The sequence below is a fragment of the Rosa chinensis genome, chromosome 1, assembly GCF_002994745.2.
Source record: "Rosa chinensis cultivar Old Blush chromosome 1, RchiOBHm-V2, whole genome shotgun sequence".
In the NCBI taxonomy this organism is placed as follows: Eukaryota; Viridiplantae; Streptophyta; class Magnoliopsida; order Rosales; family Rosaceae; genus Rosa; species Rosa chinensis.
Genome location: NC_037088.1, coordinates 65,230,276 through 65,255,188, shown reverse-complemented (window position 1 = coordinate 65,255,188; position 24,913 = coordinate 65,230,276). Strand labels below are relative to the sequence as shown.

The 24,913-nt window shown below is 35.3% G+C and overlaps 3 protein-coding genes across 8 annotated transcripts; 1 reads left to right on the top strand and 2 right to left on the bottom strand.

The window, feature by feature from the left end:
* Positions 1-1,107: 1,107 nt before the first annotated feature.
* LOC112182800 lies at positions 1,108-6,656 on the bottom strand. Of its 5 annotated transcripts, none has more exons than XM_024321358.2 (10): positions 6,034-6,650; positions 5,251-5,340; positions 4,784-5,139; positions 4,429-4,710; positions 3,938-4,312; positions 3,535-3,665; positions 3,191-3,435; positions 2,788-3,090; positions 1,630-1,742; positions 1,108-1,533 (listed from the first exon to the last, which is right to left on the bottom strand). In XM_024321358.2, exons 2-5 carry the CDS (start codon positions 5,323-5,325, stop codon positions 3,940-3,942), a joined length of 1,086 nt encoding a protein of 361 aa, XP_024177126.1. In that variant the 5' UTR covers positions 5,326-5,340; positions 6,034-6,650; the 3' UTR covers positions 1,108-1,533; positions 1,630-1,742; positions 2,788-3,090; positions 3,191-3,435; positions 3,535-3,665; positions 3,938-3,939. The 5 variants fall into 5 exon arrangements, with proteins under 5 accessions (XP_024177126.1, XP_024177122.1, XP_040369030.1 ...); XM_024321354.2 differs by lacking the exon at positions 1,108-1,533 and having other exon boundaries at positions 1,717-1,747; positions 2,788-2,918; positions 3,003-3,090; XM_040513096.1 differs by lacking the exon at positions 1,108-1,533 and having other exon boundaries at positions 1,717-1,747; positions 2,788-2,908; positions 3,003-3,090.
* A 4,833-nt stretch (positions 6,657-11,489) lies between these two features.
* Positions 11,490-14,000, bottom strand: LOC112172293 (zinc finger MYM-type protein 1). Its single transcript, XM_024309579.1, has 2 exons — positions 13,736-14,000; positions 11,490-13,054 (listed from the first exon to the last, which is right to left on the bottom strand). Exons 1-2 carry the CDS (start codon positions 13,998-14,000, stop codon positions 11,490-11,492), a joined length of 1,830 nt encoding a protein of 609 aa, XP_024165347.1.
* Positions 14,001-18,826: 4,826 nt separating this feature from the next.
* Positions 18,827-23,950, top strand: LOC112186446. 2 transcript variants are annotated; one of them, XM_024324916.2, is made up of 5 exons: positions 18,827-19,473; positions 20,227-20,289; positions 20,926-20,982; positions 22,250-23,350; positions 23,483-23,950. In XM_024324916.2, exons 1-5 carry the CDS (start codon positions 18,983-18,985, stop codon positions 23,724-23,726), a joined length of 1,956 nt encoding a protein of 651 aa, XP_024180684.1. In that variant the 5' UTR covers positions 18,827-18,982; the 3' UTR covers positions 23,727-23,950. The 2 variants fall into 2 exon arrangements, with proteins under 2 accessions (XP_024180684.1, XP_040368368.1); XM_040512434.1 differs by lacking the exon at positions 20,926-20,982.
* The last annotated feature ends 963 nt before the right edge of the window (positions 23,951-24,913 follow it).

Genomic DNA, 24,913 nt, shown 5'->3' with positions numbered 1-24,913 from the left:
ATTTCTTACACATGCATGTTACCTTGTCAATACCCATTCATTAAACGGCTCATTTACATGCTAACCGGCCAACATGAAATAACTCCAGTTGCATGTTTATTAAAAGGATCCAGTTGGGTTATTTGTGATTAACATAAACCGGTCCATTTAGGGATTTAACATCTTAAATGGGTCTAGACCGTCAAGTTGTGACCCGTAAATGAGTTATCGAATTCAACATGACACAACCTATTAATTGAACGGATTAGGTGTTATCTCAAGTTAACTATTAGTAAATCGATTGCACGTTTGAACTTGTAATTTTAAAACAATCATTAAAGTATGATGAGTTTGATTTTATTTACCATAAAACATTTAATCTACCCTTATAAACAATAACCTGGCCTTTGTAGAAGTTTCTTAATGGTTTTTCTAGTTTCCATTTTTTTTTTCTTTCTTTCTATATTTACCTATTGGCTAAATAGAGCACAAGGCTCCACTATCACACGTTGACACTTGTTTCGTCTTCCTCACAGAGCCTCAATTCCCAAATGAGCACCACCAAAATGGTTTCCCTAGGGTTTGAGCTAGAGCCCCCAAAGACCACACCCAGCCATCAATTCAAGACCTCCAGCGCTCCCTGGAATCCCTCTCAACCAATCAAATTGAGCTCCGCAAAAACCAGAATTCAATCCTGGAACAAATCCCCAACCCCTAAACCCTCTCAACCTCAACTTCCCAGTCTTCCATAGCGGCAAAGACAGAGCCTTGGTCTTGGGTCAAGCCTCAAGAAGGTTGATATGGCTTCGCTTCATTTGCTGGGCACTGCGGATGAACTGGTACGAGTCCAAGACCGGATTAGGCTCCTGGGACCATTTCGTGTTTGTGTACCTCAACAGATTTGGGCCTCCACGTTTGGGCTACCACTAGTACAACGGCTCAAGCACAAAGGGTATCTGGAGGAGTTTGTTGCTGGGTTTCTGAGTTGGACCGAAGAGGATTTGATCAGGCGATTTTTGGTGAAGTCTCTTGGGCCGGACTCGCTTTATAATGCTATAGATATGGCCCAATTTGTGAAGGCTGGTGGTGCATAAATATTGTTTATTAGGCCCTAAGTAACTCCAGGGGTTTTAAAATGTATATTTTATTATTTTTAATAATACAACACTGTACAATGAGAAATTACAAAAGATGGAAGTATGGAACAATGTATGAAATGCTAGCCATCTCCGAACACTGCATATCGAATGCAAGTTCGCCTACCTATTTTGCTAAAATCCCAAATCATCTCCAAATACCACAATCTCCCGTTCCACAGGATTACATTACAATGTAACAGAGATACATGAACAGCAGAGAATGCTTGCTGAATCATTTTTAGTACACCCATATTAACTCTGCATCGGTAAAATGCGAAAAATGGCATACAAGTAACTGTGATGAGCCAAAGTTTATTGAAGAGTAAAGCTGCAAATACTCGGTTAACATCCAACAACAGCAACTTCAATTCAAAGAAATGAGCTAAAGCCTTGGCGACCATTTGATGATGAAGTTCTGCGGGAATTAAACATGCAAGTTAGATTGACTCTAAGAAAAAAATGAGGCATAAGAATGTCAATGCAAAATAGAAAAAGATGTCAAATAGCATACCTGCAGGTCCTGATAGCCAAATAGCTCTGCTCGCAGGTGAAAGGTTCCGGATGTGTTTGGATAAGTAGTGTTTCAGATGAACATATGCAGCACTTGTTAATAACATCCAAGTTCTTCCCTGTCATTGGCATCATAAAACCAACAATTGTAAAACAAGCAGAAAATATTTCATTAATACAAGCTCAAGTTTCAGAATTATACAACTAGGAAGATATGGAAGTACTTTGGACTTTCAAAGATTGTCCATCTTGGACCTCCAAAGTCCACATGGACACGTGACTTTATTCAAGGGTGTATGCCATGAAAATCAGAAAAGATGGTTCCCATGAACTGAGGTTTTCAGAGAAAAATGAAATGCCTCACACTTGCAGAAAGGTTTAAGATGGTTTCACCAGAACTAGAATGCATATCATTTACTGTTTTCTGTCATACATAACAACGCCATCTTTAAAGAATATATGTAAGGGGGCAGGTTTCAGGAGAAGATCAGACCACTTTGACATGCAATACAGAAAAATCTGATGATAATCATTTGAGAACTATATCTAACATGAAATCACAAAGCAGATAAGCATATTGCAGATTTGTTATTATATGGATGAAGCTGAATGAAGCCTAGACTTGAAAACAGTCATAACTTTTATATTGTGCCAGAATGGAGATTCCTACTGATCTCCTGCAATTCTTTAAAGGATGACCAAAGGGATTGTGGCATTAAATGCAGAAATAGGATCTATGTCCCTTTAGGCCTCAATACTTGGTCTTCTATCAACTAGTTTTGATACCTTAACGAGATATCTTTTGATGGGTTGATCTGGAAAACAGGACTTAAAAAGCATTTAACAAATTCAGTGCAGAACGTATAGCTTCCATACAGCCAAAATTTGGATGCAAAAACAAAAGCAATATATTCAAACCACGAAAACTACTTATTGACAAAATCCATAAGATTAAGAGCATCTAATTAGTCAAATATTCATGTCAACAAAAACTTGTTACCCAGAAAGTAAAGAAAAAGATGAAACTTGTGCAGAGGATCTTATAGCATATACTTGATCAGTAACCATTAGCAAATTCAATGAGACAAGGAATAAATGGAGACAATATGTATCGTTAACCAGGTGGATTTTATTATAGAACTGACGAATTTGAACTTACAATTTTTGAAGAAGGTGGATTCTCGCTTTCCTTTTTCGCTGCAGAACCAGATTTCTCTGCTTCATTTTTGGTGTCAGATTTATTCGCTGTTTCAGACTTTGATTCAGTCTTTCACTGACAGCTTCTTGCCCCTCAGTTTGAGAACAAATGATAAATCATTAGTCCAATTGTTGAGATGCACAATATCAAAGGTGAAATTAAGATAAAATAAAGACCTCGTCAGAATCAGCATCTGTCTGCAATTTCAGAGAATCTTTGCCGCCATATATTCCCTCCTGGAATATACTCAGTCCAGGGGACAAACTGTTTCACATGCCGACATTAGTGCGGTTTATTTGCAGCAAGATATAACCAAGAAACCTATATTATTGAGAAATCATGCACACAGAAAGTGTGAGTGTACCTTGTTGATGATATAACACGCTTTCCATTACGGTACACTGGATCTTTGTTTTGCATCAAATGATAAGATATCGCTCAAACCACGATTTCTTCTATATAATTGCTGAATTCATTAGTAAGCTTCCTCATCACCACATGCTCCCCAACTCTAGTTCCCTGCTTATGTATGCAAAGGAGACACCTATGCATTTGCAGGGATAACCTCTGGCCTTCGTGCACATCTCAAATTCATTCTGAAGGAACTTCCTGCACCACACCATGTAACTTCAATGAGACACGAATATATGGAGGAAATATGTATTGTTAAGCACGTGGATTTTATTATAGTACTGAAGGAGAACTTACAATTTTCAGTGGAGGTGGATTCTCACTTTCCTTGTTCGCTGCGGAACCAGATTCTCGGCTTCATTTCAGTTGTCAGATTTCTCCACTGTTTCAGACTTCGATTCAGTCTTTGCACTGACAGCCTCTTCCCCCTATGTTTCCAAAATTGAGGACAAATGATTCAGTCTTTGCACTAACAATTTCAATCGAATTGTTGAATTCTCACAATATTTTATTTTTTAATTCGGCAGTATCCCAGCTCTAACGTCCTAACTCAAGAAATGCACAGGCATTTAAAATTATTACTGAACAAAAAAAAAAAAACAGAAATTTACATTTAAACAAGAGAAGATAATACGCATTATTGGGACAATTAACAACAAAGCTAACATCCATATCAATCACAATAAATATATAGTAATACCTTCATAAAGACTCATAAAGCCGACCATATAACCCAGGAAACGAATGCGGCACATGAGAATCGACCTCTTCAACTTGACCACAATGGTGGACATAAATATCTTTTAAAAACTTGATGAGACCTGTTACCTTGAGGACGTTATATCTGATTCCAGCTCTTATTTGCCGTGAGTATATATTTGCCAGCCAATTATCAAGTTTCTTATCCCAATTCTCATACTCGGAGAATTTTTCACCATTTACAGCATTCCGAAAATTTTGACTGATCATTTGGGTAATAATTGCATGTTGTACATTTGTAATAAGCTGCATCTTTTCTTCAGCACGCAAGAGAAAAGGATGTCTGATGAGCCGATCGACGAAAACCTTATATTTCCTGAAAACAAATAGCACAAAGAAATGACAATTAAAAACCAACCCAATGACATAACACACACACATACACACATATCCATATATAAAATAGTCAAGGAAACTAATCATATTACTTACCCATTTTGGCCCAGACCAAAATAACTTAGAAACAACTTTAGGTCATCCGTTTGTGGCAATGACTTCAACAGAAACTCCAGCACGTCCTTATAATCTTTCCAATCATCCAATTTTGCCTTTTTTATGTTGTACACCGAATTCTCACTCGACGAATTACGATCAAAGAGGATTTTGATTTTGAAACCATTCTTGTCTTTAATTAGGGCGTAGCTACTTCTTTTTTTCAAACCCAGATGAAGAAGATAGCGTTCATGTATGTATTTGATGGTCTCCATAGAGTTCCTGCAATATACAGTCAGCTTAGTAAATAATATATTATATTTAAAAAAGACAAATGCTAAGAGAATGTCTATACCTAACAGAAAGACGCCAATTTTCAGGCAGCTCAAAAATGTCGTTATCTGGTAGCTCACTGAGAAGATAGTTGAAGCGCTCGTAACATAAAATCCACGTCTTCTCTAATTTGTTATTGGTGAGAAACCAGGGCTGTAGGATTCCATCTTGATTCAATTTGGAAGCTGCTTTAAAAATATGCTTAGCTATTTCTCCTTCATTCTGTGCAAATTTGAAAAAAGAGGCTTCTTTTTGTGTCTCGTTGTCAAATCGGATAGTTCCAGTGTAGTATGACTTTTTTTCTGACAACTCAGTGTAGTCTGATTTTGGCACGAAGAAGTTCTTTATCTCATACGAGATTAAACGAGCGCCTATCACCTATAAAAAAAAATACACACACACACACACACATCAAATTTAAATTCTTTCAGATTACATTAATCAATATTCACATATACTTATGCAGACATATAAATAGAGAAAACATACCTTATTGAGGAGGTACAGACGATCCTGTTTTGTTACGATGCTCCTCAATATGGTTCTTTCGTCAACCAGACTCATTTTAACTCTAGATACCTAAAAACAAAAACAGAAAAAAAATAACAAGGTTCAGTCACAAAAAGTTCAGTCACATTGACAAGGCCGAAACCATTGAGACTTCAAATCATTTAAAATAAAATTCAAATCATCACAAACTCTAGATTACCAAACAGCATAACAATTTCAATGCATATAGAGGCACACGAAACCGCTACCCCAATTGATATTGTAGTTTCTCTACTCTGGAGGGTGCTTACATATTGATCGGATAAAATTTAATGCATATCCCCAGTGCATGTACTTGGTCTTTTGGTGAATATCTTCTTAGTCTCTGCTTTCTGCTAACGGAACCCCTTTATCTTGGATCCTAGTGTTGATTAATATTGCAGTTTGTATTGTTCTTGTTCATTTTAATGTCTTCTTTTCTCTACCGTATGTGAATTCACGGCGAAAGTTATGAAAGAATTGTCGCTAGCTATATATGCAGTGGTACATCATATATACACGATGAAATTGAATTACATAACGCATACATGTTAGAAGATGTATTTGATTCAAAGTCAAAAACTTGGGAACGAATCAGACAAATGGGATTCGAACCCTAAACCACAATCCGAGCAATCTCAAAGAGGCACTGAATCAAAGACCTTGCGAACAGAGAAATGGAAGGCCCATATTTTGTTTCACAACAATCGATCAGAAGTGAGATTTAGCTCAATCAAAACATACCTGATAAGCTGCCGAAGAAGAACAGTCGAGACTGCGAGTTGGCAAAATTGCTTCGAGTCCGGCGCACTACGGTGGTGGCTTAAACTTTGCTCAGACAGTCCAAGACTGAATATCGAGTTTAAGGTCCTTACCCTAACGCCATAGTGGGTCCATCAGTTTTATTTATTTATGGATTAATTTCAGTTTACCCCCCTAAAGTTTGGGGGTGTCATCAGTTCACCCCCCAGACTCTCAATTTCACTTTTTTACCCCCTAAACTTTCTAATTTGTGTCTTCCGTGCCCAATTTCTGCCGCTCCGTCCAAATGTTGAGGGCTAAAATGGTCATTTTATGACCGAATAATTATACAAAATAAGTCTTGAGAGTGGTGAGGTTCGAACCCCCCACCGCTGGAGCAAGAGCTTTCCTCACTATATTATGTACAAACTTCATATTTATACTCTTTTTAGGCAAGGCCGAACAATAATACATATAAACCTTGAAAGACATGAGGTTCGAACCCCCAACCTCTTTTATAAAAGCTCAACTCCCCACCACTGGAGCACGAGCTGTCAATTGAACAATGTCTACAAACATTATATTTATACTCTTTTTAGGCGAGGCCGAATAATTATACAAAATATATAATTCCTCTTCCAAGTTCGAACCCCCAACCTCTTTCATAAGAGTTCAACTCCCCACCACTAGAGCACAAGCTACCAATTAAACAATTCCTACAAACTTTATATTTATACTCTTCTTAGGTGATAGATTTAAATATTAAGATATATATATATATATTAATATCTTAGTCTTAATTTCCAAGGCTTATTTTATATATAATATATATATAGCAAAGAAATTAAGATATATATATATATCTATAGGTGATAGATTTAAATATTATCTTTCAAGATAATATATAGATATTTAAATATTATCTTAGGTAAATACGAGGTTTTATATATATATATATAGAACAAACCTTGAATTTTTTTAATATCTCTTTTGTTTCAGAATAAATAAAAACCCTCTAATTTTGATTCCGATTCAAAATGAATCCGTAATGAGATTGACTAAAATCAAAGTTAACTTTGGCGTCTAATTATTAGTATCTTTCTTCCAACTACTATCGTTAGTCTTCTATTGCGATCATATATTTATTGTAAGTGATTAGAAAAATCAAAACCTACATATCATACGAGTATAGTGTATCATACGTTGTTATAGATGATTGATCATGAAACATGTGACAACACCAAATAAGCTTTTTGCAAAGCTAAAAGGTATCAGCCTTACAAAAGTTGAGAGTCATGATCGAATAGCCTAAATAATACGTACAACACAAGCACCTTACTAGACATGTGTTGTTAGAAACTCCCTCCATCATATACAATTTGCCACTGCCTCGAAGAGTCAAAGAGAAAAAATGCTATTGGCCGAGTCACTATCGAAACTCAATGCTATACACATGTATCTTAAGAGTCCTTTTTCCATAGTTTCATAGTTTCATCCTTTGGAGTCCTTTTTTCAGTAATCTGGATAGATTTGATACAGGCTTATTTATTTTTCTAATATTCTTTTGGAACTCAATAATGCTTCATCAGTAATGGATGAAAGCATTGAACAACCAAGAGCTCATCAATTGCAGTGCCTGGGGAAAATCGTCATCAGTTTGGTTCTTTGGGTTAGTATTGATGGGCTTGAGTTGGTCGTGTTGGCCATGCTGTCTGTCACATATACAGAGATTTAGTTGGCATGTAAAGTTTATGCGATATCTATTTTCTCTTTCCGATATTTAGACTGAAAATAAAACACTATTGGTACTCTTAATTAGTTCAAAGTATTTGTGATTTCAATTCAAGACATTGATGTTTTCAGTGTAATTTTTAGGCATAATGTTGTTATTGAAAAAAAAAAAATATTTGACAAAGTACGTGACGTACTCAATATATCAGAGATATTTCATAAACTAAAAGATGCATGCCATACAACATACATGATCATGTTCCCATCCATTCTGTAGTTTTCTTCCTCGTCGCATTGTTATAGTAACAAACTCCCATTTCCGCCACCAAGCAACTTCGTTAGTTTTATGCACATAGCATATTCTCAGTTCTGAAAACCATATTGTCCAGGTTATATATCGTCATCTATGGGATGTAGGCTCTCATTCTCGTAGTACGTATAATATATATATATATGTGTGTGTATATGTATGTAAGGGTTGTCATGTATGTATGTGCTTGTGTGTGTGTATTTAATATATCACATTAATTATAACTATGTCAAGTGCGTGTAGCGCGCTAGGACAATAGGACTATAAATTAGCTAGGAATCACGAATATGCATCTAGTGTAGCAATGCATGTCGTCAAGCGAAAGCGGTAGTCGATCTGATATATGCTTTTATCAAAGGCCAAAACAAAGTCTCAAGACAAAAGCATATCACAGAGAAACTACAGTAGCAAGCTCGTGACAATATAGACAGTAAGCAAATGATAATATATTACCGACCCTCTTCTATTATCTTAAGCATCACATTCCCTCTATTTTCAATCGCATTTTTTGTTTTTACTCATCTTATGCAGCATAAAATATATATGATGTACCAAGATACACTACTAGAAAAATAGGTCTTTTCACACGGATGATGTTGTCACAGAGCTTCACACGGACAAATATCAGTGTATAAAGTACACGGAAATCCGTGTGCATGCATTTTTCACACAGACTATTGTGGCCACATAAGGTTCAAACTGGGACCCAATATTTTTCATTTTTTCTAGTCAATTTACACACGGAGTCTGTGTGAAATAAAGTAAAATTTAGAGAATCTTGTAAATTTGTCGGCGATAAATTAAAAATTCACACGGTTTTCCGTGTGAAATATTTCTTCACACAGATATATGTGTAAAAATATGAATAATAAGATTTTAGTAAAAACATAATTATATATAAACAGTGTTAATATTTATGTAACCGAAAAAAAAAATGTTAATATTTAGAACTGACACGGCCATCCGTGTGAGTTTTATATCAACATAAACTGAAAGAAAAAATTTAAGTACATAATTTTAGTAGTGTAATTTTGTTTGGCTCACTATTTACAGGTTTCACACAAATATCCGTGTGAAATCTTTTCAATAGCTTTCTGCAAATTTCCAACAGGGTCTGTCTTAGTCATTCTAATATCTCTTCATTCAAGTTTTTCATGTCTCTGAAGTCAGAACCACCCACCTCTCTCTCTCTCTCTCTCTCTCTCTCTCTCTCTCTCTCTCTCTCTCTCTCTCTCTCTCTCTCTCTCTCTCTCTCTCTCTCTCTCCAGATCTATATATGAAGTACATAGCTTTACATATGGTTTTCAATTATTTCTCTCTACCATTGTCTTGTTATTCTATGTAATTTGGGGTTGACTAGTGGTTGGATCTGTGAGGTTTCAGTAGTGAAATTTTAGGCTGGATCTGTGATGTTATTACTTGGACGGAGATGTAGGCAGTAATCATGGACTTTGGGTTGGTGGGGTTGGCTGTGGAGATGTTTGATCAGATGCCAGAGAGGAATTGTTTTTCTTATAATGCTCTAATGGCTGGCTTTTGTCGAAATGGGGAAGGTTTGAGGGCATTGGAATTATTTATGAGAATGGTGGAGGAGGGTATGGAGCTGATAGAATTCACTCTGACTAGTGTTATTGGTGCTTGTGGATTGCTTATGGCTTTTCACTTTGCATGTTTATATGTAATCGAGTAATCTGACTCTTGTGTAATTTACTTGTTTCAGTTTAAAAGGAGTAAGAAGATAGCTCAAGGACAGAAAGAAGATAGTTCAGGCCGATTGGAACCTATTGGTACCAAACCGATCGGATTCATAACTAATCTGTATTGCATTTGAGATTCCAGCGTCCCGAACAGAACCGAGCTGATTATAAACTCGGTATCGGTATCGGTATCGGTATAGGCATGTTCCCGAGACGAGCCGAACAGATCCCAGGCCTATTAAATATGATTCCATTTACAAAAAAAAACTATCACTTTACCAGTTCTACAACAAATGTTTTGTTTATATGGTAAATAATCATTTTAGACCTAAAATTTTTCAAGTCCTTATTCTTGTAATCCAGTTGTTCTTTTTGTAACTAGAGTCATTTCTTTTGTAAATTATATCATCGATGAGACATTTTACAACAAATGACTACATTGGACGTATTTAGTGATAATTATAGTTGTAATCAAAGTAATTACTATATTTACGATCTGCATTACAAGTTTTTAAACGATTTACGTATAAAATTATAAATGAGTACTTAGTATGATAATTTTTTTTTAAGTACACATGTCAAATTATAAGTGGATAACCTGTTGACCTATACAACAGGTTTCACCAACTAATTTAATTTAATATATATTTATTAAAAAGTTGATGTATGACAAACATCAACACACCTTAGACTTCCCCCTTATTTAGGATAAACTATTAAATCCATTATGTTGTCTTTTGTGCCAAATTCAAAATCATCAGATTTTTTTTTTTTTTTGGATACATCAGATGCTACAGCAAGCTAATTCTTGATGGATAAAATTGATGTACTTGAGAAATTCCTGACCCTCTTACCTAATGAGATCGTTAAACAACTGTCATCAGCATAATCATATGTGCAAAATCTAGTTGTTCTTTTCATTCATCAATATTTATATGTTATGTCTCTTTCATTATAAAATTTGGGTGACTGGTCGATCTCTTCTACAGTCCGGATTAGTCCCTAGCAGTGACCATGGTATTCGAGGCTTCATGATTTCAATCAAGTATCAAAAAGAACTATAATCTTATACAATTGAATTAGGTACATAATCGATCTACACTTTGACAAAAACAAGTACGTGGCTCAAATCGAGAACAACCACTGCAACAGCTACGTGGCCTCACCACTGCGTTAACTCGTGTGGTTGATATTAAATTCCTTTACCGCATTATAAACGAGTATCGTCCATCGACTGGTATCATAATTCATAACAAGCCGGAAAAACCATATCCGATGAAATCAGAAAGACAGCCCAGGGCCTTTCATCCTCCAAACCCTCTTATGTAGCTCTCAAATCTCACTAGAGGTCAGATGACCCAAGTCCGACTCAACTTTCTCGACGACCAGAATCAGAACGCCAATAAGCTCGAGTCTGAGAAGTAGTGGCAGTTGAAGAGCATCTTGACGCGGAGAGATCGCAGGTCTTGACGCAGAAGCCGGAGTCGGTGGCGGAAGCAGGTGTGGTCCTTGGATTGGGTTGCGGTTTCTGGAACGAACGGGTCTAGTCAGGCCCGGCCCTGGGAAATTCAAGGCCCGGGGCAAAAAATAAAATTGGGCCCTTTATATAAAAAAAAAATCAAAAATATTTTACATTGATAAAAAAAATATGATACAACGGGGGGGACATAAAACCAATACCCCGAAAAATAAATATTACATCACTTTATATCAATCAAATCTCATCTAAAATGATTTCTTCTTGCACTTTTAGAAGCAAAATCATCAATTATGTGCTCAAGCTCAATATTTTTCAACATATTCTTTTCAATACTCAAGATTGCTAAACCATTCAACCTATCTTGAGTCATTGTTGTCCGCAAATAAGATTTTAATAACTTTAATTTTGAAAAACTTCTTTCTGCAGATGCCACTGTAACAGGTATAGTCAATAAAATCCTATAAGCAACTAAAATATTTGGAAACATATCCATTTTTTTTGCAAACTCCATAATTTTAATGGAATTCCATGGGTTTCCTGTTTCATATGCTTCATTTGGTAGCATTTCCTGCAATACTTGTAACTCAGAAAGCAAATATTTTGCATCAATATCAGACACCTCACCATGTTTCAAAGCAAGTTCAAGTTTCAAGCAACAATTTTTCATTTCTTCGTCATCCAATGAAACCAACTGTGATGCATCAAATAAGAAGCCAAATACAGATTCAAAACTTTCCATTTGTTCAAATCTACTCTTCAATTGAGAAATAGCCATATCAACTAAGACAAGAAAGTAATCAGTTCTAAAATCTTCTTGAGCTGATTGTTGTTCTCTATCTGTATCATGAATCTCATCAAAATGTCTCTTTCTTTTAACCCTACGCTTCACAGGAAATACAGGCTCAATTCCCATTTCATTTGCAATTTCTTTAGCATCAATTATAGTAGAATTAAATCCATTTTCTCTATATTTTTCAAAAAATGAAATCAACCCTTTTAAACTTTTATTAGCAACATCAAGAATCATATCTTTAGCCTGCAAATTTTTGCTCACCATGTTTATTTTGTGCAAAATATCATGCCATATAACCAGACTTAAAATGAAATCAAAACTTGAAAATTCACCATCTAATAATTTCCCAACTTCCCAACTCAAATGATTATCATATGCATCACCAATTTCAGCAAGTTTGATTAAAGCTTCTTTTATTTTGGGAAATTGAGATTTTATTGCTTTCACACTTTCAATACGACTTTCCCACCGTGTAGCCGACAAAGATTTCAATGTTAATTCATCTACATATTCAAGTAAAAGGTTCCATCGCTTTGTTGAATTAGCAAACACATTGTAAATGGCCTGACATGCTCCAAAAAATGATTTTCCTTTTACACAAGAGTTTGCCATATCACAAAGTACTAAATTAAGAGAGTGACAACCGCATGGCATATAAAAAGCTCTAGGATTTATGTCAAGTAACCTTTTCTGGACACCTTGGTGTTTTCCTCTCATATTGGAACCATTATCATAACCTTGTCCCCTCAAATCATCAATATCTAAATCAAGAGAACTTAGAGCAGCTTGTAGTTCATTAAAAAGACCCAAACCCGATGTATCTTCTACATTTAAAAACTCCAAAAAATACTCTTCTACTTTTATTGGGCAGCTTGCAACATCTACACATCTTATTATCAAAGTCATTTGCTCTTTGTGACTAGCATCAGGGGTGCAATCAAGAATCACAGAAAAATATTTAGCCTCTTTAATCTTCTTTATAATCGCACTCTTGACACTTGATGCCAACATAGCTATCAATTCATTTTGTATTTTATGACTAAGATAATGATAATGAATATTTTTATTTTGAATGAGTCGAAAATGATGCTTCATTATTGGATCAAACTCTCCTATTGATTCAAGAAAGCCTAAGAAATTTCCATTTGAATCCTCATAGATTTTTTCATTTGTTCCACGAAAGGCTATATTATTCATAGCAAGACGTTTAATAACACTAATTACCCTAACCATGACTTCTTTCCAATGCTCTGTATCTTTCTTGATTTGCTCTTGTAATTCTTTATCAATTGTTTGATTTGTGCTCAATCTCACTCGTAGCTCATTCCAAGCTCTAAGGTTAGAGAGGTGTTCACGACTCTTTTCATGTTGTTTAAGCTTATCCCCCAAATGTTTCCAATCATTAATTCCTTCATTTGCTAACTGACTCCTAGAATGAGATTTTCTTACAAGTTTACAACAAAAACAAAATACTTTATCCAAATCTTTTGAGTAAACCAACCATTTTCTATCGGAAAGTTCACCATTACTCATCTTTTGAGAAAAATAATCCAAAGAGAACCCCCTATTTAGATTATCCTTAGGAAAAACAATATTAGTTTCTCTAATAGGACCTTTTTCAACAAGCATATCTCTCATTTTTCCATCTAAACTTTCCCAAACTCTAGGATCATATATATTCAAAGGTATTGTACCTTCTAAAGGTTCACTCACACGATTTATTTCAATATTCTCACTTTCAAGCACATTTGTTTCTTCCATATTTTCTGTTTGATCATTTGATTCATTTTCATGTTCACCTATACCTTCAACTCCTTCGGCTACCTCATTTTCAGTTTCACCTATATCTTCAACTCTTTCCGCTACCTCATTTTCGTTCTCACCAGACTCACCTATATCTTGAACTCCTTCAGTTACCTCATTTTCACCATGATTTTCCGAAGAAACACCTCTTTTCATAAAAAACTTATCCAAAGAACCTCTTTGGGAGCTTATAAAATCTTCTTGTTGTTTTTTTCTTTTTCTTTTTTCACTACCAGAAGCATATTTCTTAGGAAACATTACTCTAATGAAAAATAAAAGGACAAATATCAATCGAACAAATGATTGAATGAACAATAGAACCTGAATGGCTGAATATGAGAAATCTAATATGCTGGCAACGCAAGCCTCCCGTCCTCCCTCTTTGAGTCCTTGAGACTTGAGAGTTGTGAATTGAGAGAATGAGAGGAAGAAGAGAAGAATTTGAAGATGAAAAAAAAGAATCTACCCGAACAGAAAACTTAATGTTGTCTTCCTTCTTTTTTCTTTAAAGTTGCAGCACTAGGTGTTTTGTTTAATTGCAGCAGGCCAGCAGCATGAACTGCCCAAGTATTTTTTTTGTCTAGCACGCTAGCTGCTACTTCTACTTTTATATATTGTAAACAATTGGCCAATTGCCCATCTTGTATTCCTTTTGTCTAGCACTAGCTGCTTCAACTTTTATATATTGTAAACAACTAAACAATTGCACTCTTGCACTCTTGCCGTTCCTTTTCTCATATGCCTAACAGAAAATTTTTTTTTTTTACCCATCTACTGCTTCAATTTGGGCCCTAGGTAGTCACCCTTCAAAACGTGGGCCCTGGGCTATCGCCCTGCCTGCCCTGGGCCAGGGCCGGGCCTGGGTCTAGTTCGGAGTCTGAGGCCGGTTTTGGAAACTTTGGAGGATTGAAATCTGGGATGCAGCTGGTTTGATCTCGGTGGAGATGGACGTATGAAGTAAAAAAAAAGCCGGTTTTTATTTTTAACTGACTTTCGGTTTTTTTCGCTTGGAATTTGACTGATGCCTGACCTGGTAACACTAACGTCGGTGCATGGAAGCCTGTCCGTTGAACTAGGTACATAATCAATCGATCGGCTCTCTATTTCTTGAGATCCAGGACGTGTATATGCATGCACGTTTGATTAATTTTTACATGAGAGATAAAACGTGTTTCTTAATGATTTTTTTAGTACTTATTTTCAATGGTTTTTGAACAAAAAATGAATGGATCTTATATGAAAAGCTTTTGTTGGGTCATAATTATTTCTTCGATTTTCTTTTTCAGTTGAATTGACCAGGGTCCAAATATCCGAGTATCCTCGCTCAAATAAAGAGCAGATACAAAAATGGAAAGTTGTGTGTGTGGGTCACCTTATCTTAGGGAGATTAGATTAGGGCAAGGGAACACCGTTTTGGTTGAATTGAAACATGCATGACAGGTACGTCAAACGTCACCATACTTCTGGTATACTGGCACAAACTGATTTCTATTATGTTACACGAGTAATAATTAGTCCGAATACAATATAGGTGGCCGTCGATTTATGACTATTTTTTTATGGTACACTCTTTGTATCATTGAAGTTCAAGATTATATAGTATTATTCTTCATGAATTCTTGACAAAATCTACAAATACTTCAAATGTCGTATCTTATACTATGTATTAGTCATCATGTCATTGTAGTTGGTCTTTCCGGTGAAGCCACTCCAAATGAGACACATTTAAGAATAGTCAATCGGAGATGAGAACAGAGGATCGATGCAGAATTTTAATCCCAAAATGCTTATACTATGTATCAGTCATTATGAAATTGTAGTAAGTCTCTCAGTGAGACCACTCCAAATGGGACACATTTGAGGAGAGTTAATCGAAGACGAGAACGAGAACAGACAATTATGATCTTAATTTTTTTTTTTTTGGGATGAGAATATGAATATATTTTAACTATTTATAATTTATGTCTGCTTTGGGGGTCCATTTTCAAAGATTAAAAAAAAAAAACTAAATACTGTTTAGTTATTGAGCTTTTGACCATAAAACACTTAAGTCCCTGACATTCTAATTTCACACGTTTAGTCCTTGTACTTCAAAATTTCAGACCAATAGGTCCTTGCTGTCTAAAATTCCCGGTGAAATGTCTATTATGCCATCAGTTCTTTTTTTTAAAATAAATTTATTCCTTTCTCTTTTTTTATTTATTCTTTTTTCTTCATTTTATTACTTTTTTTTTCAAACATAAAGAAAAAAGGAAAAAAAATCATTTTCCAAAAAAAATAAAAATTAATTAATTTTAAAAAAAAAGAACTGATGGCATAATAGATATTTTGCCGCGACTTTTAGCCGGCAAGGACTTATTGGTCTAAAATTTTGAAGTATAAGGACTAAACGTGTGAAATTAGAAGGTCAGAGACTGAAGTGTTTTATGGTCAAAAGCTCAAGGACTAAACAGTATTTAGTCCAAAAAAAAATTTTGAGCCAGTTTTAGGTTTGTTATAAGAATAATTTACCAAGCTAAATAGGCTCAGTCTTACTACCATGCGCAAAAGTCATCAGCGGGTTTCCCATGCGGTTGCATTAATGCTGACGCAATCAACATAGTTTTCACTTTTGTCTAAGAAGTTATTAAAAATTACAAAATTGCCACCGCTTCAGTCAAACTCATATGTCAGCTTTTTCTGTCTTTTCTCCCTCTCTGGATATAAGGAATTAAAATTTTTCACACTCTAATTAACTTTAAGGGACATGGACCCCAATTTTCAGTGTTTATAATTTGTCACTTCACTGTTCCACTTTAACAAATTAGATAGTACGGTATAAACCCATTTTATAAGCAAAAAGTAGTATGAAACTCCAAATTACTATTACATAAAAGGGTATAAAATAGAGCATAAAATAGACTCTGAACTAAAAGTTTATAGCAAATAAAACTACTAACCCTCAATAGTTATTTAGTTACTGGTCCCAAACAGCAAGTGATTATATGCCCTCAATAATAAAGGTATTGACCTTCACTAGCAAGTAATGCCAGTAGCCATCAGTAACAAATATTGAAAGACATGAATAAGAAAAGCCTTATTTGTATAATACACTAGAAAAACCTATAAGAAATAATGCTACTGACCCTTTGTAGTAGATAAGGCTATTGATCCTCAATAGAAACAATGCTACTGACCCTCAATAGTAAATAATGTTACTGGACCTCAATAATTTACAATGCTATTGACTCCAAAATGAATTGTAAGAGTGTAGTATGTCTCCTTAACACAATTTAAAGTGATATCAAAGCAAAAGCAAATATATCATTAACCTTTAGGGTTGTTATATTTCTTGGTGATGCTAACAATAAAGAAATCCATTGATCCTCAATATTAAATAATGATACTAGCCAACAAGGACAAACACTAAGAAATACTAAGATTTATAGATGAGCAAAGAAAGTTCTAACTATTACCAAAATATAATCTTTATAATACAAATCACATAAATATTCCATCACAAAAAGTGAATTGCGTGCGACAACATCAAAATCCAAAATAGAGGTAGCACTGAAGCTTTCAATTACCTACCACCACCTAAAGATGGTTTCCTGTGGAAGTTAAAAGTGAGTTGATTAATTGATACACCGATCTCTAAAGCAAGGAAAACCTTGTTGGATTATGGGAGCCAACTTTTTTTTTTTTTTTTTCATTAGAAGAGACATGACTAATGATTGAAAAAGCTACAATACATCACCTAATTCATCGATGTCAGCCTACCAAATAGGTTACAATATGATGAAGTTGTCCATTTAGAACATGTTTTTCTTGCACGCTCTGCATCAAGCTATCAGCTACTATATGAAATGATCATCAAATATCACAACCAATCAATATATGATGTATCAAAAATATAAAATGCAATAGTTCGATTAAATACTGAATAAAATGAATCTTTTCTATACCCAAATGTGCACATGATTATTATTTATCTTAAGAACAGACATATCAATAGACACAATTACATAAATCCCAATATTTTTCATTTTACTGCATAAAATATCAAGTTTTTAGTTGTTCAATGAGAATTGAAAAAACTATAATGAATAAAACCTTTTAAAGAAGATAATATCAGATCTAATTGCTCATCCAAGTCCCACTAATGTTTGACATATGAACAACGAATCTGCATAAGACACAAGTACTTGTCTTCTAACACATGCCAAACTCATGAGAAATTTAGGTCAGATTAAGAAACTCTCAAGTCGATTCTTCTTAGATTTGAGATAACAGCTAACATAGTCAATTTTGGATACTCTTAGAGGTAGAATGGGAGTTTAGCTATTTGACTCGCTCTTTTGAGCAAAAAATATATAGGTGCACATATAAATAATTTCAATCAATCGAATCAAAGTAGAAAAATACATACCTCAAATTGTAAAAATCACAAAGCTTATATCCTAAATCTGGATTCTCAGTTCATCTTCAAAAAAGCTGTGCGCTTTTCTGTTTCATCGCCCATCAACCATAGCTTAACCTCTCTGCTTCTTTCGCAAATTCCTAGATGGAAGAGCGATCAATGCATTCTTATCTGAGAGTCTATGATATTTCCATGAACAATGATGGGTAATTTTGTCAATTCATCTTAACAGAAGAATTAAAAAAATAAAAAGAAAAGTGGCCGAATGGGTTTTAATGTTCCGCATGGGTATCTTAGGCTTACCACATGGGAAGTAGCGAAGTGGGCTTTGCTGATGGAAATTTTTTTATTGATATTGTAGTTTTTGGTAATTTTCTATTGTTATAAAGCAGGCATTTAAAAGTGGTTTGGACAGATAGGTACAAAAATATTTTTGAAAAACCTTTTAAGTTATTTCAGAAGTAAATTAATTACGTACAAAAAAATCTTATAAATCTTTTGCTAAATTTGAAAAACATATTTTGATATTTCGGAAGTAAATCTCAAAGAGGCCCAAAAAGATAAATCAGGGCCGCTTAGCATTACGGGCTTCGCTTATGCAAGCGGGTCAGAGAAAAGTTTCGGGGAGGGATCTAGTTTGTATTGAGGTGTCGGAAACCTAGCTCAGAGCCGACTCTCTCGCTCTGAATTCTCTCTCCTCGTTCTTTTAGACCTGCCAATTCCTGGTACAAGAGGCGACATGGCCGGAGATGACGTTTTGCCGCCTCAAATCCACATGAAGGGAGGGGAGAAGAAGAAGAAGAAGAAGAAGCAGAAGAAGAAGAAGGGAACAACGGGCGACATGAGCCGTCCCCGTCCCGATTGTCATGATATGTCACCGCCTTGTGAAGTCTGTCACCGGCGATTTCCCGACAACATCACCCTCCAAATACATAGGGAGAATGTCCATGTGCTTCATATTTGTGAGATATGTGGATTATCGTTTTACTCTGATACTCTCCTCCAAACACATAAGCAGTGTGTGCATACGCTTCATACGTGTGAGATATGTGGAGTATCGTTTCGCTCTGATGCTCAACTCCAGAGTCATAGGAAATCCAAACATCCGGATTTAAAGAAGAAAAAGATGATGAAGAAGAAGAAGAAGAAGAAGAGGCAGAAGAAGAAGAAGAAGAATGAGGAGGAGGAGGAGGAGGAGAAGGCGAAGGCGGAGGGGGAGCATGCCAGCAGGTACCCGGACTGGTTGCCTTTCTTACTGCAATTGATCTCGTTGATTGTTTTATTCTTCTAAAAAGACTAAGAAATTGATGATTCTTTCCTTTCGTTACTGTTTATGCCAAGCATTAAATATCCCATTAATGACTTCTAGGAACCCTAGTCTACAATTAATGACCAACAGCTAATGCCTTGGGAACACTCAGCTTCACAACTCTGGCAAAAAAAATAAGCAGATTTAATGTATTTGTTTATGGGCATATTTGCTGTGAAATTTCTTCTTTTTTTTTTTTTGAAAAAATATTGCAGAACTTGCACAAGTTCAAAGTACCTTTTCAACCTTTGGAAAAGTCTTTAGATATATAGCAGAATAATGAACAAAGACAAATCACTTGTAGTGCTATTAGATGATCTCTGATTTTACTCTATTTTTATCAACTCCATTGGTAATAATCACACATTATGCTTGGAATGATCAGCAAACAAAAAGATGCTTATTCATTAGCTATTTATCAAAATATTGAGATAAATAGAAACATAGAAACATGAATCAGCAAGGGAAAAAATGCTAGGTATTATTTGATCTGCCAGTAATATGATTGTGAAGCTTATTAATAACCTAAATTGAAGTCTTGATTCTCAAATTCATTATTTTTAACATTGGAGATGATAGTAAAGTTCTGTTGCTTGATCTGGCTTCATCATCTATACATGTCTATTAAAAGAAAAGAAAACAGTGATCTGACTTGTACTGATCCCATTCTCCAGCTTCCCCATAGAGAAGACGATGAACAAGGCGCCCTCACCCTCATCCTCAATTTCTGGCGAGAGGTACCACTTTTTGTCTCTTATTGCAATTGAAATTTTGTTGTTGATCCTTTTCCTTTTTTTCTATATTCATCAGTGTAACTTTGCTCAGTTTCACTTTTTTGAATACATATTTCAAGAATTTGCACAATTTCAAAGTACCCTTTTTGACGATTTTAGATAACAGGATACTGAAACATTAAGATTTCTTCTGGTTAAATTGTCCACCTTCCAACTTTTTATGTTCTTTCATCAAGATGTCTTCTGGTAAAACAAAAACAAATCACTTCTAGTTCTAGTTCTATTTGGTGATCTCTGATTCTATTATATATTTATCAACTCTTATTTTTAGTAATTACACATTTTGCCTGCAATGATCAGTAAACAAAAGGGCTGCTTACTCATTAGCTCTCTATTAGATTATTGAGACAAATAGGAGCATAAATCGGCAAGGAAAAAGTGCTAGGTATTATTTGATCTGCCGGTAATATGATTCTGAAGTTTAATATACCGAAATTGAGGTCTAGGTTCTCCAATTCATTATTTTTAACATTGGAGATGATAGTGAAGTTCTGTTACTTGATCTGGCTTCATCATCTATACATGTCTATTAAAAGAAAAGAAAACAGCGATTTGACTTGTACTGATCCCATTATCCAGCTTCCCCATTGAGAAGACGATGAACAAGGCACCCTCACCCTCGATTTCTGGCGAGAGGTACCACTTTTTCTTTCTTATTGCAGTTGGAATTTGTTGATGATCCTTTTCCTTTTTTCTATATTCATCAGTGTAACTTGGCTAACTTTCACTTTGGGAATACATATTTCAAGAATTTGCACAATTTCAAAGTAACCTTTTAGATGACTGGAAAAAGTTTTGGATAAGAGGATACTGTAACATTAAGATTTCTTTTGGTTAAATTGTCCATCTTCTAACATTTTATGTTCTTTTATCCAGATGTCTTTTGGTAGAACAAAAAAAATCAATTGTAGTTCTAGTTCTATCTGATGATCTCCGATTTTTTAGTATATTTATCAACTCTTATTTTTAGTAATTACACATTTTGCCTGCAATGATCTGCAAACAAAAAGCTGTTTACTCATTGGCTGTCTATTAAATTAATTAAGACAAGTACGAACATAGATTAGCAAGGCAAAATGCTAGCTATTCATTTTATATGCTAGTAATATCACTGAAGAGTGTAACATCCCTGAAAGCCTGAATTGAAGTTTAGGCTGTCTAATTTATTATTTTTAACATTGCAAATGATAGTAAAGTAAATTGTGTGGCTTGATATATCTTCATTCTCTATAGGTGTCTATTTTTAACATGGAGATGATGGTAAAGTAGACTGTGTTGGTTGATTAAGCATCATTATCTATAGATGTCTATTAAAAAGGAGGAGGAGGGGTTGGGTTTGGGGGGAACAGTAATTTCACTTGAGTATTTTGATCCTTCTTTCTCTATATCAACGCCTTGAGTAAGGGTAACTTTGTAAGAATACATACTGCAAAAATTCAAAGTACCCTTAATTTGGATTAAAGTTTTAGATATCAAGATACTGAAACATCAAGTTGTCTTTTGGTAAAATTGTCCGCCTTACAACTTGTACGTTCTTCATCAAGATATGTTTGGTAAAAAAAATACAAATTAGTTGTAGATATACTTGATGATCTTTGGCTTTATTCTGTATTTTGATTCCTATTATTTCTAGCCATTATGCCTAGAATGGTCAGCAATCAAAAAACACTTGCTTATTAGCTAGTCAAATTATCAAGACAAACAGGAATATAAACCAGCAAGGCAAAATGTTCACTATCAATTTGTGCTGCCAGTAATTTGATTGTACCTGTATTAAAGTTTCAACTCTCAAATTTAATTGTTTGACAATAGAGATGTCCTGCTTGATCTGTCTTCGTTCTATATAGGTATTTATTAAAGAAAGAAAAAAGCTTATTTGGCTTGTATTGATCCCATTGTGCAGCTTTCCCATGGAGAAGGTGGACCAGGCAGAATCTATACTTATTATGGTGAAGTTTGACATGGATGATTCATTTTCTGGCGCAATATACGAAATCAAACTTGACCAACTTCAGCCACTTGAGCATGGTAAATCTGTGGGCGGATCTAACACTGACCCTTCAACTCTACCAATGCTCAAACCTGTAGCAGAGTTATTTGGTAAGGGCTGGAAGACGGAGGAGCTCTTTTTATTTGATTGTGCTAGAATTGGCAGCCTCTCCAAGTTATATGTTTTGGTAAATCAAATCCCATGCCCTTATCTGAAGCCTGTCACTCCGGAGTATGCATTTGCCTTCGACAGAAGCTTAGTTTCAGAACTGATTTCTCCACCAAAGACAACCAAGCAGTATTGTCTTGTTATATCGGCATATGGGATGTTGTACTATCTTGCACAGCCATTGTGCTTTCCTCAGATCCAAGAACCGTCATTTGAGCGGTATGATCCGGCCAGTGATTCATGGGAGTCATTGCCTCCTTTCCCAGATTATTCTCTAGATCAGGCACAGACCGAGATGACCGGTTATGCCGTTTGTTATGGATATATACTATTATCCATGCAAACTGAGAAGAAATATGAAGCGGTGGCTTTTCATATTCATAGCAGAACATGGCACAAGGTGAAGACTAGTCCAGAGAATCCTTATTATTATCCCTTCTATGGGAGGGCAGTGGTTTTAGGTAGTACTATCTATGCCTTGGCGCATAATCTTGATTTGGTTCTGGTATTCTCTTTCTGGTGGGATTCAGACAAGGATGGTGACATTGTTAAGCGGCGACATTTTCTGGGCACCCCATTGTCTCTGTTAATAACAGCCAAGTGTCATCCGCCGCGCAGGTTACTAGGGGATAGAACTCAGAATTTGGTTCATTTAGGGGGGCGATACTTTTGTGTTGTGCAAACTGGTCAGAACATTGATTCTTCTGAGTATCAGTATATGTGTGCGACGACCTTCAGAATTGCCGGTGATGGGCAAGAAATGCATATCAAGACTGTTCGCTCATCCGTTTTTCGAGTCGCGATCGAAGGGAATGATGAATTTGAAGTTCAGTTCAGCTTCACACCGTAAGTTCCTCAACACTTGTTTTTATTACATTTCTGTGTGATCTTAATACATTGGGATTCTCTTGCTGATTAATTATTTGCATTGACCAATAGAATACTCATTATTATTATTATTTTATTTTACAATTTCAGAGATTGCAATGACATTGAACCAGTGGAAGAACAATACTTTGTGTCTAGTGCATTGGCTGAAAGGGAAAGTGCGTGGACTTCGAAGGTCAAAGATGACTTCTTTTCCTTCCCAACTGGTCCTAAACTGGGATTGGAGGCATTCAGAACCAAAAAGGAAGACGAAAAAGAAGAAGAAAAAAAAGATATAAGGTCCCAAAACGTCCCCGGTTTTGTTGTTCCTCACGGGTACCATCGCATCTTTTGAGGGTCGTTTGGGGTAGGGCCTTAATGTAAGTACTAATTCAATTTTGGCCGGTCCGAGATTCATTCCATGCACCACTAATCCGAACTGTCAGTATTTCAGAGGAAGAATGAGTCTTTGGATTGATGTAGAAATGTAACAAGTAGCTTGACTTTCTTGCTGATGTTGATCTCTGATACTCTGCCTGGCTGCTAACGCTTCTAGAATAGTAGCTGTTCTCTTATAAATATCCTTCATCTTTATTTCTAGATTGAGAATCGAGTGGTTGGAAATGTTATATACTGTTTTGGCTTAATGCTTTCTGAATGTGTGATTGAGTTTGGTCCAAATAGTCAGGAACATTAATTCTAATGTTGAACATTTTAGATGGTCAGTGTGTTCAACATTGGAGTTATTTTGTTTTAGCAATTTTTCAATATATATTGGTCCTTGAGAATTGTTCTTACCAAGCATCAGGTTACTCACAGAAACCATGGGAATCTGGCTCTTATTCATTGTCACCACCCTTGTGTTTCATTTCTTGTCAATAGTATTCTCAGTCTCATCTCCACCAAAGCCAATGCTACTGGAATAATAAGAAAAAAGCTTCAAGTCTGCAAGGCACTATGACCCTTAAGTGGTTACTTATGTCTTGTGTTCTTGGAGCCCCTTTCAATTTCAGTCAAAACTTTGAAGGTTCTTTATATTGAGCTATGATGCCTAACCAGAAGAGACCAGTTTGTGAATTTGTAATTCCACTATTGATCACATCACTTCTACTGAAATACCATTTTGCTGGCCTAAATATAAAGACCAAATAATGACTCGCTGAACACACTTGTTTCTTGAGGCTGACTTTTCCGAGCAATTGTAGAACCACATATTTCTCGAAACCATGGATTCTGTATCAGGGGATAGTGTACATCTACTAGACTACATATAATAGTACCAGACTACTACTTCGACATCATACTTTAGCTGTGCTTCAGATCCAATATTTAAGAATTTGTTTTACCTTTTAGGAGAAATCAACAGATTTAGATAGGGTAATTTTGTATAAAAAGTATTGATTGGAAAAACCAAATACCTTCTTTATGTGTTTTTGGTGATAATGTCTAATTAGATACCAAGTAGAATCTTAACAATTGAATCTAAGGATGATTTTGTAAACAAATTGGTTCTCTATAGACAGAAAAGTCACCAAAAAGAGT